At 36.6% G+C, this 16,310-nt stretch overlaps 7 protein-coding genes across 17 annotated transcripts; 4 read left to right on the plus strand and 3 right to left on the minus strand.

The window, feature by feature from the left end:
* Nucleotides 1–815: 815 nt before the first annotated feature.
* Nucleotides 816–1,433, plus strand: LOC123010274. Its single transcript, XM_044407020.1, has 2 exons — nucleotides 816–1,110; nucleotides 1,163–1,433. The coding sequence occupies exons 1-2, from the start codon at nucleotides 921–923 to the stop codon at nucleotides 1,285–1,287; spliced, it is 315 nt and encodes a 104-aa protein (XP_044262955.1). The 5' UTR covers nucleotides 816–920; the 3' UTR covers nucleotides 1,288–1,433.
* Nucleotides 1,434–1,594: 161 nt separating this feature from the next.
* On the plus strand, nucleotides 1,595–2,377 carry LOC123010266 (selenoprotein M-like). The gene is made up of 3 exons (XM_044407012.1): nucleotides 1,595–1,661; nucleotides 1,748–1,897; nucleotides 2,116–2,377. The coding sequence occupies exons 2-3, from the start codon at nucleotides 1,799–1,801 to the stop codon at nucleotides 2,350–2,352; spliced, it is 336 nt and encodes a 111-aa protein (XP_044262947.1). The 5' UTR covers nucleotides 1,595–1,661; nucleotides 1,748–1,798; the 3' UTR covers nucleotides 2,353–2,377.
* On the minus strand, nucleotides 2,367–3,551 carry LOC123010245 (E3 ubiquitin-protein ligase RNF185-like). 4 transcript variants are annotated; one of them, XM_044406971.1, is made up of 3 exons: nucleotides 3,391–3,551; nucleotides 3,107–3,314; nucleotides 2,367–3,057 (listed from the first exon to the last, which is right to left on the minus strand). In XM_044406971.1, the coding sequence occupies exons 2-3, from the start codon at nucleotides 3,271–3,273 to the stop codon at nucleotides 2,652–2,654; spliced, it is 573 nt and encodes a 190-aa protein (XP_044262906.1). In that variant the 5' UTR covers nucleotides 3,274–3,314; nucleotides 3,391–3,551; the 3' UTR covers nucleotides 2,367–2,651. The 4 variants fall into 4 exon arrangements, with proteins under 4 accessions (XP_044262906.1, XP_044262934.1, XP_044262925.1 ...); XM_044406999.1 differs by having other exon boundaries at nucleotides 3,369–3,544; XM_044406990.1 differs by having other exon boundaries at nucleotides 3,362–3,543.
* A 241-nt stretch (nucleotides 3,552–3,792) lies between these two features.
* On the minus strand, nucleotides 3,793–6,302 carry LOC123015637 (dynein axonemal intermediate chain 4-like). Its single transcript, XM_044415501.1, has 2 exons — nucleotides 4,306–6,302; nucleotides 3,793–4,259 (listed from the first exon to the last, which is right to left on the minus strand). The coding sequence occupies exons 1-2, from the start codon at nucleotides 6,149–6,151 to the stop codon at nucleotides 3,847–3,849; spliced, it is 2,259 nt and encodes a 752-aa protein (XP_044271436.1). The 5' UTR covers nucleotides 6,152–6,302; the 3' UTR covers nucleotides 3,793–3,846.
* Nucleotides 6,186–8,288, minus strand: LOC123015638 (dynein axonemal intermediate chain 4-like). Of its 3 annotated transcripts, none has more exons than XM_044415503.1 (3): nucleotides 7,993–8,288; nucleotides 6,604–7,863; nucleotides 6,186–6,559 (listed from the first exon to the last, which is right to left on the minus strand). In XM_044415503.1, the coding sequence occupies exons 2-3, from the start codon at nucleotides 7,808–7,810 to the stop codon at nucleotides 6,186–6,188; spliced, it is 1,581 nt and encodes a 526-aa protein (XP_044271438.1). In that variant the 5' UTR covers nucleotides 7,811–7,863; nucleotides 7,993–8,288. The 3 variants fall into 3 exon arrangements, with proteins under 3 accessions (XP_044271438.1, XP_044271439.1, XP_044271437.1); XM_044415504.1 differs by lacking the exon at nucleotides 7,993–8,288 and adding an exon at nucleotides 7,907–7,984 and having other exon boundaries at nucleotides 6,604–7,838; XM_044415502.1 differs by having other exon boundaries at nucleotides 6,604–8,288.
* On the plus strand, nucleotides 8,168–15,617 carry LOC123015636 (GATOR complex protein Iml1). 6 transcript variants are annotated; one of them, XM_044415494.1, is made up of 21 exons: nucleotides 8,168–8,447; nucleotides 8,499–8,696; nucleotides 8,745–9,512; nucleotides 9,564–9,760; nucleotides 9,809–10,086; nucleotides 10,134–10,330; nucleotides 10,380–10,532; nucleotides 10,582–10,749; nucleotides 10,797–10,928; nucleotides 11,254–11,271; nucleotides 11,733–12,147; nucleotides 12,193–12,571; nucleotides 12,683–12,754; nucleotides 13,437–13,507; nucleotides 13,764–13,862; nucleotides 13,906–14,104; nucleotides 14,155–14,257; nucleotides 14,305–14,508; nucleotides 14,557–14,717; nucleotides 14,766–15,263; nucleotides 15,311–15,617. In XM_044415494.1, the coding sequence occupies exons 1-21, from the start codon at nucleotides 8,405–8,407 to the stop codon at nucleotides 15,521–15,523; spliced, it is 4,566 nt and encodes a 1,521-aa protein (XP_044271429.1). In that variant the 5' UTR covers nucleotides 8,168–8,404; the 3' UTR covers nucleotides 15,524–15,617. The 6 variants fall into 6 exon arrangements, with proteins under 6 accessions (XP_044271429.1, XP_044271431.1, XP_044271435.1 ...); XM_044415496.1 differs by lacking the exon at nucleotides 13,437–13,507 and adding an exon at nucleotides 13,642–13,688; XM_044415500.1 differs by lacking the exons at nucleotides 12,683–12,754; nucleotides 13,437–13,507 and adding an exon at nucleotides 13,642–13,688.
* Nucleotides 15,618–15,642: 25 nt separating this feature from the next.
* Nucleotides 15,643–16,198, plus strand: LOC123015639 (NADH dehydrogenase [ubiquinone] 1 alpha subcomplex subunit 5). Its single transcript, XM_044415505.1, has one exon. The coding sequence runs from the start codon at nucleotides 15,779–15,781 to the stop codon at nucleotides 16,148–16,150; it is 372 nt and encodes a 123-aa protein (XP_044271440.1). The 5' UTR covers nucleotides 15,643–15,778; the 3' UTR covers nucleotides 16,151–16,198.
* Nucleotides 16,199–16,310: the final 112 nt, after the last annotated feature.

Below are 16,310 nucleotides of genomic sequence, written 5' to 3' on the forward strand. Positions count from 1 at the left end.
TTTAACAAAACTAATGTTTAGGGAGTTATTTTTTATTAAAAAATAATAATTACTTTCGAAAAGAGTGTAGTTAGTATGTCTTATTTTTTTAATATTTATTTAACTTCGTTACGAAACATTGACGATATTATCGCAAAATTATTGGTTAATTGTTTTGGTCAAGGACATGTGTAATGGTTACGAGAATTCTACAAATAGCATCCGCGCCTACCTCTTACGATGATAAAAAAAATAGGAAGAAGTTTTTTTCAATTTTCCTCTGTAAAAGTACTTTCAAATATGTATTTATACGAGTTCTAAGTAATACTCTTGTATTCAAATTTAAGTTACTTTAAAATCTACCTATAATATAAAAGAAATAAAGTCACATTCAAAAGAATAAGACTGTAAACATAAAAGATAATTTTAAATAAATAACTTGTCGAGTAAATATTTTGTTAGAAAACAAAGTTCCAAAACATTAAAAAAATAATTTTCCGTTCCGTTGCAAAAAACCTCTAGCTTTATAAAACATTTAAAAAATAAATTTTGGATGTTTTAATTCAAAAACTCTGAAACCAAACAAACACGAAGTTTGTATAGTCTCAAATAATTTTGAGTTTTTCTCGGAAATGTCTGTTGAAGACGGGTACTTTTCATTAAAATTTATGTTTAATTTTTCTTCTAAAAAACAAAAATGAAGGAAAAACAGAATAAAATTTGGAAATGTTAAAATGTACATTTATTCATATCTTTCAACAATAACACACTGTATATTTTCTAAACCTAGCATCGAGGTCACGTGATTGTGTTTGTGCTATTGTGTTAATAAATACAGCTCCTGATTAAACTGCTTACTGTTGTTTATAATCAGCGCTCGCGTTTGTTGTTAAATTGTGGGAAAACAATTATTAGAGAAAACATATTTTTTAACACGCGAAATGTATCGCAATTTATTCATCCCAGTTTTGCTTTTTATTTTTTACGTTAAAACTGCCAACTGTATTGTGTGCACCCCCGGAATTTGTGCCTCCGTTCAATGTAAGGAAGTCCAAGGGTGCAAGGGACAAAATAAGGAAATACAACCGGGGGGATTTTGCAGCTGTTGCAACGTATGCTACACAATTCTCGGTAAAAATTATTAAATTATTGAATTAATACAAAGTGAACAAAACATTTGTAGGTGAGAATGAAGCCTGTAACGACATTGTTCTTCAAGGGGTTCCCCCATCAACGACACGATGTGGAAATGGACTCGTTTGTTATGAAGGAAAATGTACAAGCTTTAAGAATTTACAAAGAAATTAAATGACCGGCCATGTAATCAGAATACATTTTTGTGATAATCTTTTATTTACTTCAAAATACCTGCTAAAAGCATATTGAGTTTATTTTAAATACAAACTTTTTTCTTATCAATAAACTTAGAAAAACAACAAGAAAATAAGTTATTGTCTTTTTGAAGTGAAAAAAAAAGGAAAACATATTATTATAAAATAATTTAATAACAAATTAAACAATAAATGAATACCTAGATATTAATCTTTGTAAAAATGTCTTAGTTTTTAGTAATAAGTTCATCTATATCATAATTTAAATAATAAATTGATAAGAATAAGATTACGAATCGTATGAAATTTCAGTCTGGTAATCATTGTTTTCCTAAGGAACATCCTTAATTGGTATGTGTGTTGGCAAAAAACCTACAATTTGTTTAAAAAACATGATCATTATTGTTGTTTCTATTGTATGTTGGTCATCTTTCTAGTTCAACACTCGTTTACTACCGGTCGAAGCGATTTGTGATAAAGAGCAGAAAATGAAGATTTGTGCTTCTCTACTTATTTCGTGTATTGCCTTTTTGGCATTAGCAAATGCAGAAGCTGCAAATACTAAAATTGCAAGGGCCAGGGTCGAAGTAAGTGCCACAGTTGCATAATAACTAAAATCACTTAAACCATCGAAATTCGTTATCACATTGGTGATTACATTGCACAATATTTACGCTTAACGTAAATATAAGCAGAAACTTGATTGTAAATATTCAAAAATAGAATATTTTTTTCAGTTTTGACATAACCTCACTTTTTGTTTTCCAAAATTAATTTTATATTTATAGTGTTTATGTTATTTTAGAGCTGTCCGAGTTGTAAACTGAACAGATTGCCAGAAGTAAAAGCGTTTATTTACGAGGACCTTCCAAAATACGACAATACAGAGTTTAAGAAAATTCAAGGGGCTCCTCCAGTGCTCTTATTTTTAAACGACGCTGATGAAATCGTCGAACAACACTCACTAGAGAAATTTAGTCGTCAAGAATGTAACAATCTACTAAAAAGCAAAGGTTTTAATATTAAGGATAAGGAATTGTAAATAAAATGAAAATCTTTTAAGGAAATGTTAATTTGTATTTAAAAACTAAACCCTCAGAATAAGATAGATAATTTACACAAATTATGAACTAAAATTTACTTCACTAAAATAACACTCTTTAATTAAAAGTAAGAGACTATAAGGAGTATCACCACTTTACATTAAAATTTTTATTATATACACATGTTTTGTTTCATAAAAACAGCCTGGAATGGGAACTGTCTGATTTTGTACTGTGCTGATATAAAAGCCCTAACCTCCTTTACATAAAGCCACCGTTCCAATAATTATACATATATTTATGCCAAAATCAGCCATGCAATAAACAGCACAGCCAGCCATAGAAACAGTTTAGATAAGAATTGTTCTTCCATGTGTTGTTGCGTACCTCTGGGAGCGGGACTTGGCCTGGCGTCCCCAAAGTTAAATGTTGAAGTGAAAAAACCGAAGGGGAAAGCACCTATACCGAAAGACATATGAAATCCGTTATCACCCCCAAACCCAAATCCTGGAAAGGTTGACCCGGGCTCAGGCTCTGTACGCTGACCTGCTGGTCGTGGAGGAACTTTTTCGCGTGGATCTTCTTGTTTGGTACTACCTCTACCATACAGGGGGATTACTTTTTCCTTGCTGATTGCCGCTTTACATACTGGACACACTTGCCTATTGGGTCTCGTCTCTAGCCACTGGTGAAGACACGGCCAGCTGAAAATTTCACACATTAGGGCACAGTGGGGCGCAATGATATAATTACCAAAACAAGTGTCCACACATGCTGACAACAGCGTCTCTGGCAGTGTCGAGACAAATGTTGCACTCAAACATGCGATCATCTTTTTTTTCCTCTTCTGTGGCACCTGCACCGTCACCATCGGGATGTTCCGCAGAATGCTTGGCATTCTCTGTGGTATTTGAAGACATCTTAACTGGATTTTATACAATTTCGCTCACTTCTAGACCATCTAGGAAAAGATAAATGTCAAATGTTGTCAACATGTTAGATACTGACGTGGTGCATTAATAATTCACTTTTATAACCTTCACATAGTATCCTTGTGAATGTATTTCTGTGATGCGATTTAAGAAATCAATATTGTCATACAGAGTTTTGTCGAGTTATTTTTAAGCGAAAAACACTTCTATCAGGTGACAGGGCGAATACAATTTTTGATAAACAATGTCACTGCGGTACCAACCTATTACGACGAAAACACTAGATCGACCTATTTTTCCCGTGGAAATTTTTGAGAATCTAATTTCTTTTGTAACCGTTCAAACAGCCTTGCAATAACTTATCACTCCAAATTGGTTTTAGCTAAATCAAAACTAGTAAATTCTAGTTTCCTAAAACTATTAACTAAATAATTTACTTTACATGTGTCCAGATAGCCGAATAATACAGTGGACCATATTTAAAAAAAGTGGATTTCAAAAAACAAATTCAAATAAAATAAAAATTTATTTCTTCAAAATATACACAATTAATCTTATAAATTAATTAAAATATTTTGAAAACTGTTTATCGTCAAACTTCAAAGGCCCCAACTTGCGCAACTTTTTCATCAAATCTGGCTTCGTAACCAAGAGCTTTTTCAAGCTTTGTGAGATAAGATTTTCGGGGAAAAACGGTGGTATGGGCATATCTTCCAGAGAATAAACATGGACATTTCCTTTCATATCGCCGACCATTAAACTACGACCATTGGGTGTAAATCTGCAGACAGTATTAAAAATATTAGAGGGCGTTTTTTTGATAGATTGTGATTGATGCATTTTCCTTTGAAGGTCCCATATTAGAATATCGGGACCACGGATTGTTGCAATGACTGTGGGATGTTCCGGACTCCAATCAACGTCAAGAACTGGTAACATAGATGGTTCTGAAGTTACCAAACATTCTGAAATACCTGTAAGTGGTTGGTGACGAAAAGGGTCACATAAAATCTTAGTTACCGTCTGCCCAAAGACGTGCCCTAAAATCATCACCACAAGTGTAGTATAGTTTGTTAGCAAAGGGGGAGAACCGTATTGTGTGGATAGTACCATCATGGGCTTTGAATAAGTCCATGTGTTCGTTGTAGTAATTAGTGGAACATTTATGAACCACTCCTTCACTCGTTCCGACAAAATAAGTAAAAGGGTCACACGGATGCATCGCTAAGCATCTCGCTTGGTCATATCCTGAGATAGAAATGTTCTTCCCTTCACATTTTTTTAAATACTTGATCCCTTTTAATTTCCCTTCCGCCGCTGCTGTTATCATAATCTGAGTCCGTTTCAAATCACGAGCTGTAGTTATTTGGTAGCGACAAACACGCCCGTCCCCGAAACTAACCATCAGATCTTCATCACCGCCTTGTTGGAACCAAATTATGCTCCAAACAGGTTCAAAAAACGAGTCATCTTCCCTAATCGCTGAAATTTCCCTTTTACTAACATCTAGGATTTTCAAATCGCCGTTGTAAAACCCAACAGCCAGTAAATTCGGGTTCACTTTAGAAAACGCAAGTGATGTTACTGGAGTTTCAAAATCGTATTGCCGTTCTGGCTGTTGTGGATTTTTGATATTCCAAATCATCACCATTCCGCTTGAACTCCTATCAGTGTAGAAGTATTTCCCGTATGCTACAGCCACTATATCTTCATTAAAAGAATTGAAGGCTACTCCGGTGACACATCTGGCGTTGGTTTCGTCATTGGAATAAGTCCACAGAAGTTCCAGTCTGTATTTGTACTCGATATTTTCACGGAAAACGTCCGGTTCTGAAAGGCCTTTGTATCGTTTTTGTTGGGAGTTATAACAATTATTCCCTAGGATTCTTTCAATTACGATAAGAGCATCAAGAAATGCTTTGCTTTTAACAATTTTATTCAACTGTTTTTCTTCAGATGACATCCGATAACTCTCTAAAGAGGCTTCATCGTTTAACCTATGGTCATCATCAATCAAATTCCCCATTTCTTCATCACTCAACACGTCGTCGTCGTCTGCAAATGAGTCAAGATTCAACTCTTGAAACGTATCGTACATCTCCCAAGCAGAAACATAAGTCGAAGTGTTCCTAAACCTCATTTTTTTCGTTTCTGTGTCCCTTGCTTTCTTCAAAACTGGGACAGTTTGTATTCCTACTGTTATGACTTTCCGATTGCGCCCTTTTCCTTTTGTAAGAAAGTCGTACAATTTGTTGTCTTCTTCAACGTCGTTAGCTTCCTCACTGGCCTTTGAAACGGTACAACTTGGCAAATCTAATAAGAAAATAGTCTCAGTTTCGGAGAGTATCAGACTTATATGTTCCGGAATTGGGAGTTCAGGTCTCCCATCAACCGATCCTTCATCATACACGATTTCTTGCGAAAACTCCGATTTACTTCTTATACTAACATCCGGCAATAAAATTTCATCGCCAAAATAAGCAGAAGTTACTATACTCCGATGTGTGTAAGTTGCAGTTTCGACTTCTTGTTTCTGAAGCAAGATGTTGGTTTGAAATTTTTGGGATTCAACTCGACTTAGCGAGTGGTGATGTAGCATAAAACTGTCTTTGGTCAAGTTATCCATGATACTAATCTGGCGTTCTCGCCCCCCTTCGAATACGTAGGGATTAAGTGATATGGGACTAACATCCTGTCCATCGAAAATTACAGGAACGACTTGGTATTTAGGAGCAGTAAGGATTGTTTTGGGTCTGAGGGATTCTCGGTCTTTGCCTTTCAATTTTCGGAGACTGCTTTGAAAACCAGCATCGTATGAGACGCTAGATTTGGTGACTGAACGGCCAGTTCGAGGGGAGGAAGCCATGAAGGAGGATATGAATTTTGACACTGATAACTTGTCAATTTGCCAACTTTTCAAGTTTGCGGCTTAGATCGGTGTTAGTTTGAAGGATGTTTTTAATCGAGTTGAAGAAGAGATTTTCTTGGAAAAACGCCGGAAATGGAAGTCCACTCACAGCAAATGTGTGAACATTGCCATCAATGTCTCCGACCACCAAACACTTGCCGCAAGCACTAAACTTGCAAACTGTGTTTACTGCATTTGTGGGTGACTTTGTTTGGGATTGGGGTAAATAGATTTTCCGTTGCAAGTCCCACAGGAAAATGTTCATGCCTCGAAGGCTTGCCATAATGGTCGAATGGGAAGGACTCCAGTCGATATCAAGAACCGGTTCCATGCAATATCGCGAAACAATCAATGGTTCACTAATCCCTAAAAACCAACCTAAATCTTAGTCAAGTTAAGTGAAAAATTACCCTCAATCCATAAACACTCCTGGAAATCGTCACCACAAGTCGCAAATACTTTTTCAACAAATGGTGAAAATTTAATGGTGTGAATTGACCCTTCATGTGCTTTGAACATGTCCATATGTTGGGTACAATAACTTGCTGCACATTTATGTATGACTCCTTCGTCCGTGCCCACGAGGTAAAATGAAGGGTCCGGCTTATACATACTTAGACATAGGGCGCCTGCATACCTAGACGATGAAATCTGGTTCCCTTCAAACAACCTCAACGCTGATAACCCTTTCAATTTCCCCTCGACTTTATCCGTTCTCATAATTTGTACACATTCGAGTTTTGCTTGAGTTACAAAATACTTGCAAATTCGCCCATCTCCGAAACAAACAAGTAGAAATTCTTTCTCGTTTTGCTCAAGCCATAGCAGGTTCCATGCCGGTTTAAATGATGTAGAAGAGTCCTCCCCTACCATTTCAAAGTCTCTTTTACTTATATCTATTATAAGAAGATCTCCGTTGTAAAAACCAACAGCAAGGTAGTTCGGGTCTTTGTTTGAAAAAGACAGAGATGTAACTGGATGTTTGAAGTAGTACTCGCGTTCGGGCTGTTTGGGATTTTTTATATTCCACACCATCACAACCCCTGTTTTTCTGCGGTCAATAAAGTAATATTTTCCATAGCCCACGGCTACGATATCTTCAGTGAAAGAATTGAATGATATTCCCGTGACGCACTTATTTTTCGTATCCTCGTTTGCAAAAGTCCAAAGTAAATCCAGTTTGTAATCAAATCGAATCTCCTGGCCTTCGTCCACCAATCCTTTGAATTTCTTCTGCTCGTTATTGTAACAATTATTGGCCAAAAGACGTTCAATTACGAGAACGGCGTCAAAGTAGTTTTTATTCACCGACAACTTCTCCAGCTCTTTGGTCTCTTTACTCTTTCTTAATTCGTCCAAGGACACGTCTTCAATTAATTTGTGATCATTTGTTTCCTCGAAATCAACATTTTTTTCAGTCAAATCAACACAACTCTCATTGTAAGTATCATACATCTCCCAATTTGATGCAAATGTTGAATTATCCTTAAATTTGTATTGCACAGGTTCAGTACTTCGCGTTTTCATTAAAATAGGTCTCGTCTGTACCCCAATTGTTGCAAGTTTACGATTACGGCCTTTACCTTTTGTTAAATATTCGTAAAGCCGATTGTCCATTTCGGCAGTTTCGCCTTCATCAGTTTCTCTAGGAACAACAGAACTTGGAAGCTCTAATAAGAAAATGGTTTCAGTTTCGTTTAAAACAATAGTTACATGTTTCGGAATTTTTCGCAGCATTTTTTACAAGTTTTTAATCAAAGTTTGATCGATTCTTACCATAGAATAAGAGAGATTCTTACCTGGCTTTGGCCAAAATATCCTTTCCAAGCACAAACTCAAAAAATTAATTCATTGGCCAATTTAAAATTGCTACCAACCGTTCTTTAATATTCCATTAATTTTTAGCACAGCATGTCTAGTCCCGTTTTTATTTTTATTCTGTTGTAAGGTTGGTGATTATGGTAACTTGTTGCTTGTTTATTTTCTAACCTATAAAAGTGACATTGATGGTGTGAATGTCAAACATAAATTATCATTTTTAATGCTATTAAACGTTATTATAATAGTATTTAACATAATTAGTGAGTTATGTTAGCGAGAATTCTTAACTTTACATCCATGTCACTTTTTTGTTCGCTGTGCGATGAAAAATAATACAATGCAAAGTTCATTAGTGATTAGTTTATAAAAATAGAAGCAAATAATAACATCATGAAATTGTTTCGTCTTATCGTCCACCAGAAGAATTTCAGTGGTATGAACTGAATAAATTTCGAATCTGTGAAGGTTAGTTATTTTTTTCCAGCTGAGGATTTAATTATCAATCCTAAGGATTATCTGGGTGCTAATTTGGGGGATATTGTGGAGATTTACCATCCACCACCAGACGATGACAACCCACGAAGTAAGAAGAAAAGTGAGCCTGAAGAGGAATATCCAAGGTTGTTGCTTCAAATTAAAACATTTCCTGATGATTCGACCCAACAAAATGCCTTACAAAAAGGTGAATATGACCCAAGTTTTTTTTTCATGTTACAATTTTTTATTTAAGATACAATCAGTGTTGAGCAAAGCATAGCTCAAGCTTTTGGTTTACAAGCTTACAAAAATGTGATAATTCGTATTGTTGACCCCCCTGATATAGCATTAGACTCGATTGAACTGACTTTTAAAGACCAGTATATGGGCCGGTCTGAGATGTGGCGCTTGAAAAACAGTCTCATCAACACTTGTGTGTACATCAAAAAGAATATTGAGTTTTGTGGGGGCGCTGTACGCTGCCAAGTTTATGAAATGTGGTCAATGGGTGATAGAGTGGCATGTGGGGTTATCACCGAAGACACAAAAGTTGTTTTTCGCTCATCCACATCTATGGTTTATCTATTTTTACAAATGTCGTCAGAAATGTGGGATTTTGATATTTACGGTGACTTGTATTTTGAAAAAGCTGTTAATGGTTTTTTGGCTGACTTATTCATGAAATGGAAGAAGAACGGAAGCAATCACGAAGTGACAATTGTTTTGTTTTCACGGACGTTTTACGAAGCTAGTAATTTGGAGGCGTTCCCTCTGCACATGCGAGAATGTCTCCAGAAGGATTATAAAGGGCGATACTATGAAGATTTTTATAGAGTTGCAGTCCAGAACGAACGTTATGACGACTGGAGCGGGATTTTGGTCCAGTTGAGGCGAATTTTTTCCGAATATTTGAAAATCGTACTTGAGTATCACAAAAGGCCAGGGCTGGATATTCCAGCTGCAACGAATAGTACAGCAGCGCAAGGAAATTTCCTAGAGGTGCTAAACATGTCCTTGAATGGTATTTATTGTCACTGATTAAGATTTTTAATTTAAATTTGTAATTTTCCAGTATTTGAGAAACATTATTTGGATCGAAGTTTTGACAGGACTGGGCAACTCAGTGTTGTGGTTACACCTGGAGTTGGCGTTTTTGAAGTTGATCGCGAGTTGACCAATATAACAAAACAACGAATTATCGATAACGGTGTTGGGAGCGACTTGGTGTGTGTTGGGGAACAACCACTGCACGCAGTTCCCCTCCTAAAAGTAAAAATTATCGATTTTACTTCACAGTTATAGCAAATTTAATTTCAGTTTCATAATAAAGACACTCATATGAACGTACCTGACGACTATTCAATGCCTCATTGGATAAATTTATCGTTTTATTCAACTAACAAAAAAATTGCGTATTCGAATTTTATTCCACGGATTAAGCTACCGCCCCCTTTGCCCGCAGAAGAAGTGAAAAAGGATTCGCCTAAGAAACTTGTACCTCAAGATGATTACATTCACAATTCGTTTTTTGATTATGACGCTTACGATGCACAGATTTTCCAGTTACCGCCAGTGCATGCAGTTCACGAGACTAGGTTTTGTTCTGTCGAAGGTTGAAATTTGTTTTAATAAAAATTTTCAGTACAATACACCATAAAGTTATCCCGCGTTACAAGCGAAGCTCTGGTAGTTTATTAGACTCGCATGAATTAATCAAAGGTCAAAGACGCAAATTGTCCGACCCTGATCTGCCCCACAGGATTAACTCCAACGCCCGGTCCGAGCCGATTGCAATTCCTCCTGCAGCCACAAGCCCCCTTGTCTCACCACACGCCGATGGTGAACTAAAAAAAAATATTTTACGCCTTTTTGACTCGTTTTAATCCAGATAAGGAATTATCACCGCCGGTACGAATGGTGGTGGGCTCTGAAGGCTCACCCCCTTTGGAGTCCCGCGCTTTGATTAACCCATTTGACCCCTCACATGTTACAATTAAGCTAACTTCAAATCGTAGACGATGGACACACATTTTTCCTAAAGGTGAGATTTTGTCGTTTCGTTTTTTATTAAAATTGATTTTTGACAAAAGGACCGACGGGAGTTTTGATTCAACAACACCACTACCAAGCAATTCCGACTCAATCTGAGCCAGTCAACCCCGAATGTGATGGCAATAATCCAAAGTTAGATCGCATGGTTTCGTCCGGGAGTACACAATTGGCAAAGTCATTTTGCGCCACTGCAGCTTTACACGAATGTAATTTTAAAATTTTCGATTTTGTGGTGTGTAATGTTGTTTTTCAGATTGTAAGAAAAGACCAAATTCGCAGAGTAATAGTCACAGTGTGGCTAGCGCCCCCAAAAACCCTTCTAAAAGTCTGACACTGTTGTGGGGGGCGACCGGTGAGCAAGAATGGACGCCGGCTTTAACGACAGGTATCCTCTGAAACTAAAATGAAAATGAGAAAAATTAATGTTTTGGTTGTTTTTTTTGTAATACTTTATAACAAATTATTGGCCATTGAAATCGTGCTTTTGCAAAATTCTCATTTGGTTTGATCCTAATCACTAAATTACGAACATTTTAACGAATTCTGAAGAAAAATCATTCATTGTAATGTCACTTTCATTTTTATTGTGACGTCGGGAGCCTCAAGCTTCCCAATCCCAGTCCTAGCCCTTTTAGGAATTGGCGCCCGAATACGTGAATTCACTTCGTTTCTGTTCCATGGTCGTCCTGGGGATTCGTCGGAATAAGCAGTCAATGATGTCCTTATAGGTTTGAGCCATATATTACCTAAGTATCTTATGAACTAGATTTGTTTACAGAGAATTTTTAATTCAGTTCTTTGGTAGCCTGTTTATTATATTTGCTTTTTATTTGGGAATTTATTGCGTAGTGCGTGTGCTTTTGTCAGAAACGCAATTGTCTCGACGCAATGAATTTTTATAGTGTACCAAAGGCGATTAAAATTTACACAGTAGATTAACCCTCTATAAAAATCCATTGTTTGGCACCTCTCATCACTCCCTTCATTTTTACCCCTTGTAGTCGACGTTATGTGACTAATTCGTGTCTAACACTCTAGTAGGTTGTAGTTTGGCTTTGTGCTAACACTCACTGTTTTTTTTGTTTTTGTGTGCTTGCGTTTTAACGAGATTATACGTGTGTTTGGTCCTTAACACCATGTATACACTTTATATTCTCAAAAAATCACTTTTAACATAATTCTGATTTAGGAGTGGATTGGAAGTCGCTAACAATACCGGCCTGTCTACCAATCACCACCGATTATTTTCCCGATAAGAGGGCCCTTCAGATCGACTACGTAGTGTCTTTGTACAGTTTACTACCCGATAGTGTGAATGCAGATTTTGCTCAACAACGCCCCACCTACAAAAGACCTCTAACTACAGTTGAAGTTTTCAAAGAGTTGATTTCTCAGCGTTTGGCGCAAGGTTTCCAATTGATATTAATGGCCAACAACGCTGATAAAATAAACAGCATTAATGCCCTGAACCCGAAAATGAGGGGCCCAGTAACTCGAATAAGTGTGACCGAAAACGACGAATCGTATTATCTCTCGATTGGTCGACTTTTTCATAAAATTTCACTGTCGGGAAATACTATTTCTGTCACCAGATACAGACCCAGGTTTGTAATTGATTTTGTCATCTAGTGAGTAATCGTGGGTTTCAGACACCCGTATCCTGGATTTAATTACCAATATCGGTACAGATTCCACGCCCCCCATCACGACACTTATGAAGAGTCTTACGCGACTTTCACCACCGAAAAACTGGAACATTTTAATTGGAATTACTTGGACCATTATGTGTGCACAGGGGGCGACACTGAATTCGCCCTAGTTGATGCTTTAAAATATTGGAGATTTCGTGTCTACTTACTTCCTTTAAACAACTCGGCCAATAAAAAAATAATTGACGGTGCCGAACACTGTGATATTTACACAGCTGCCACACCTTCTGACCATCAACAAATGGTCGATGGATTATTGAAATTTATTGAAACGGCCGTAAATAAAATAAAAAGGACTTTGCCGTCGAAGAAAACAAGGGTTTGTTTTGAGATTCTTACCGCCTCTTGCCCACTCACTAATTTTTTAATAAATTTATTTTTAGTTACTTACTTGCATGTTTAAAGCTTTGTTTTTATTTGCATGTTGTAGAAGTCACTGAGTGTTATAAACAACGCGCCTTTGGTTCAACCCAGACGTAACAGTATGAGCAATTTCTCACAGGTATAAGAACGCAATTAACAAGAGATTGCTTTTTTAAGTTCTCACTGTTGAGGTGTTAACGCAATATTTTTTTGATATTAATTACTGATATTGTGGTAACGGGACTTCAACAGTAATTAAGTAAAACAGGAAATTTGAATTAAAGGTGTGCTAAATGAAGTTTTTATAAGCTTTTTAAAATTGTTTTAGTCGTAGTACCAATAAATTAGTTTTGTTAGTAGAGTAATATTAATGAAGTCTCATTACGTATGCGGATTTTCCGCTCACGTAATACTCACTTGTTTTGTAAATCTTTTCGAACAAGGAAAACAATAGTCTAAAATTCGCTTTTTATTCTTCAAAATCTGACGTATTAGTAACAAAACTTTTCGCATTTTTCACACTTTTAGCTTATTTTTAATTTGCTATTCTATAACATTGACACTTGATAGAATGAATCACAGCTGGTGAACTATTTATTCAAAGACAGATATTTTACTCCTTCAAGTTACAATACAAAATCTAAAGAAAAATTATTGATGCTGAAAGGCAGTATAAAAATAATAAAAACTAACTTAAAAATTATAACATTTGTCTTTGTGTTTATAACTTTGTTTTACGTTAAATTTCAGTATGAATGAATTGTTCTCCAGTGCTTAGATATTGAATTTTGTATCAATATTTGTGATTTGAATGTTTCCAGAACGTCAACTGTAATTCACCATTCCGGGAACGCCTGGGCAGCAACCGGCTCTCCGACCGCCCGCGTCCTAGGTTTGCTGATTTTTTTGTTTTCTTACAGCCTGGTTTGCGGCCTGGAGCATGTGTAGTTCTAACCATCTTTTGTATATCTTATTTCCTTCATTTTTGTGTTTTGTAGAAGGTTATAGTTTTTGCTTGCTTTTCAGAACGCTACCGCACGCTCATCTGAGCGATTTTATGCACCTTCATTTAGGTTTGTAGTAAATTTCACTCTCACATTAATTTATTAATTAAGTTGACACAATTTTGATTTATCAATTTTTAATAGGTCGGGCTCAAAAGTTATGGAACGGAATCGGACCTCGCAAAGCTCCGAATCGCAGTCGAGTTCTGAGTCTCAATCACATGATGCTTATCCCGATGAGAAGTACGACAAAAAAAATGTTTCATATATTTAAGGTTTTTTTTAGTGCTGTTCAAGCCGGTCCTTGTCTCAAAAACACAGCAACGAGTTTGGAGATACTCGAAGCAATGAAAAATCCTCTGAACGGACTTATGTTTATTTCTGCTCAACAGAATTTACCTTCGTTGACTTTCATTGCTTCGGATGCTGTGAATTGGTTAATGTTACGCATGGAAGGCGTCACAACTCTAGACAGAGCCGTTCAGGTTCGAAACAAAACACTATTGTTATTTGTTTTTATTTGTTCGTTTATTAGATAATGCAAAATTTACATTTAGAAGGTTTCATTCGACATGCTTCAGGTGATCCAAACAAACAATTTTTATTTGGTTTCTTCCTGTTTTATATTATTGAGAAAGGTCAGTTTTATTGTCAACTATGCAGTTTTAATTGTGATAATTGATAGATGATAAAGATTCGTTTCAACCGACTGGTGATTTGCAAACTTTTGAGAATGAGTGGTTGGAAGTCGAAGTAAAATCAGCTTTAAATTGGGGCTTGTCCGATGTGGCTAACGGAATGGAAGTACCTAATACGTACTGTGACCGGAAATACGGCGTGCCCCATTTTCTTTGCGAGGATATTAACGTCGAATATGCGGAAAACGAGAGTAACATTTTTGACAACTAGATTTCCCAGTTTTTACTAAATATTTCAGGTACGATTTACAAAAGAATGCGTTTGGAGACAGACGTTGCGGGCAAAAGTGACCGTGTAGAGTGGGGCCACGTCCGCTACCAGACGACTTTTATGCCGGACCAAGCCTACGAATTAATTGTCGAATGGTTGACATCATCAGGTTCTATTGTTGCCGAATTGGTAATCAATTTAAAATTCAAATGAAATTTATTAATTTCGCTTCAACAGCTGTCCAGTTGGCATAGAAAAGCTCAAACTTGTGGCTTACAAATGATCCCGATCCCTCACGACCCCCTCGCTTTACCCTACTCTAATAAAAGTGACCCGTTGAGAGGACCTATTTTTGTACCCCTTAATATAAAATGCCTTGAGGAACGTGACACAATTTTTAAAGAATTTAAAGACGGGTCGTCGTTAGAACGCCTATTTTTGTTACAAGAGGCGATTATACAAAGATTTGGTTTCTTTAATTGTATGTTGGAGCCGCCCGTCAATCTTGAGGCTACTTCTCGTGAACACCAATACGTTCATTGTACCGGAACTGTTTTTATTTTGATTTCGAGACCAGCGTTAAAGCCTAGAAGTCGGATTCCGTCAGTCGGGAGTAAACCTAGGTCTACTGGCAGGTTTTCAGTGCATGCGGATGTTGTTCCCAGTCCACATGAAGCCTATATTACGAGACACGTGAGTGGGAAAAATAAGGACGATTATGATAATTCCAGAAAGGTGATTGAAAACGTTTGGTTGTTTTTGTCACTAATGATTTGATTTAGATGGGATTTCTATGGTCTTGGAATCATATGGTTAGTAGGAGGTGGCGTACGAATCAAGGTGTTGATAATAATTTCCAAACAAAATTGCTGAGGGATTTTAGAGAGTTTTGTGCCAATGTTGGTGACAGGTTGAGAAACTTCTGGGAGGAGAGTTGGGTTACCAAAGAAAATGCTTCTACAAATTTTAGTTTAGATAATTATTTGCGGAAATAACTTTTTTTGCTTTATTCTTTACAAACTATTTTGTAAAAATAGTTTGGACTAAAGCATTATTTTAAATTCAAAGTTTTTGCTTACATTTTATTTAATAAATTGTTATAAGCTGTGATTAAATTCAATTATTCAATTTTTTAAGAGAAAAAGTTTAAATTTCGATGTAACTAATTTAGAGTTGGCAATACTGTTACTGTTGTTATAACCTCACATTTGCCCAAAAATATTACGTAAAAGTAAAAACAAGCAAAAATTATGTCTGGGGCTTTGAAGCAGACTACGGGGCTTACCGGGCTAGCCGTTGCGAAGAATCCTCACCACACTTTAGGTGTTTTGTACGGTAAAATTCTTCGAGCTTTGCAGAAAATGCCCCAAGAAGCAGCTTATAGGAAATACACTGAGGAAATTATTAATGAGAGGGCTCAGGCTCTAAAGCAAAACACAACTGCTGAAGGCATTGAAAAACAAATCGGTTGTGGCCAAGTCGAGGAACTTATAGTTCAAGCTGAAAATGAATTAATTTTGGCTAGAAAAATGCTAACATGGAAGCCTTGGGAACCCCTCTTAAAGGAAGCTCCGGCGAATCAGTGGGCCTGGCCCCCAGCAAAACCACCAAAAACGTGTTAGAAATTTATTGTACAATCTAGAAAATTAGAAATAAATAAATAAATTTTAGTGTTTTTTTTTCTTGTTAGGGATTTTCGTGAAAAATTTCCATAAAGCGCCATCTGCCAGCAATCGTACGCCGGAAAGCGGATGTGGGTCCGAGATTATCAAGTAGGTTTCG

This window comes from Tribolium madens, unplaced genomic scaffold (genome assembly GCF_015345945.1).
Source record: "Tribolium madens isolate multiple individuals breed KSU strain unplaced genomic scaffold, Tmad_KSU_1.1 Scaffold_19;HRSCAF=116;Tcas5.2_LG9, whole genome shotgun sequence".
NCBI classification, from domain to species: domain Eukaryota; kingdom Metazoa; phylum Arthropoda; class Insecta; order Coleoptera; family Tenebrionidae; genus Tribolium; species Tribolium madens.

Bases quoted from the DNA above. Each gene is read 5' to 3' on its own strand.
- LOC123010274 (XM_044407020.1), top strand. From the start codon at position 921: ATGTATCGCAATTTATTCATCCCAGTTTTGCTTTTTATTTTTTACGTT. The intron at 1,111-1,162 runs GTAAAAATTATT...AAACATTTGTAG, and splicing joins CGTATGCTACACAATTCTCG to GTGAGAATGAAGCCTGTAAC.
- LOC123010266 (XM_044407012.1), top strand. From the start codon at position 1,799: ATGAAGATTTGTGCTTCTCTACTTATTTCGTGTATTGCCTTTTTGGCA. The intron at 1,898-2,115 runs GTAAGTGCCACA...ATGTTATTTTAG, and splicing joins TTGCAAGGGCCAGGGTCGAA to AGCTGTCCGAGTTGTAAACT.
- LOC123010245 (XM_044406971.1), bottom strand. From the start codon at position 3,273: ATGTCTTCAAATACCACAGAGAATGCCAAGCATTCTGCGGAACATCCC. The intron at 3,058-3,106 runs GTAATTATATCA...TGAAATTTTCAG, and splicing joins ATGTGTGGACACTTGTTTTG to CTGGCCGTGTCTTCACCAGT.
- LOC123015637 (XM_044415501.1), bottom strand. From the start codon at position 6,151: ATGGCTTCCTCCCCTCGAACTGGCCGTTCAGTCACCAAATCTAGCGTC. The intron at 4,260-4,305 runs GTAACTAAGATT...AACCACTTACAG, and splicing joins GGCACGTCTTTGGGCAGACG to GTATTTCAGAATGTTTGGTA.
- LOC123015638 (XM_044415502.1), bottom strand. From the start codon at position 7,930: ATGCTGCGAAAAATTCCGAAACATGTAACTATTGTTTTAAACGAAACT. The intron at 6,560-6,603 runs GTAATTTTTCAC...GTTGGTTTTTAG, and splicing joins GGAGTGTTTATGGATTGAGG to GGATTAGTGAACCATTGATT.
- LOC123015636 (XM_044415494.1), top strand. From the start codon at position 8,405: ATGAAATTGTTTCGTCTTATCGTCCACCAGAAGAATTTCAGTG. The intron at 10,750-10,796 runs GTAATTTTAAAA...GTTGTTTTTCAG, and splicing joins CACTGCAGCTTTACACGAAT to ATTGTAAGAAAAGACCAAAT. The intron at 13,863-13,905 runs GTACGACAAAAA...GGTTTTTTTTAG, and splicing joins GATGCTTATCCCGATGAGAA to TGCTGTTCAAGCCGGTCCTT.
- LOC123015639 (XM_044415505.1), top strand. From the start codon at position 15,779: ATGTCTGGGGCTTTGAAGCAGACTACGGGGCTTACCGGGCTAGCCGTT.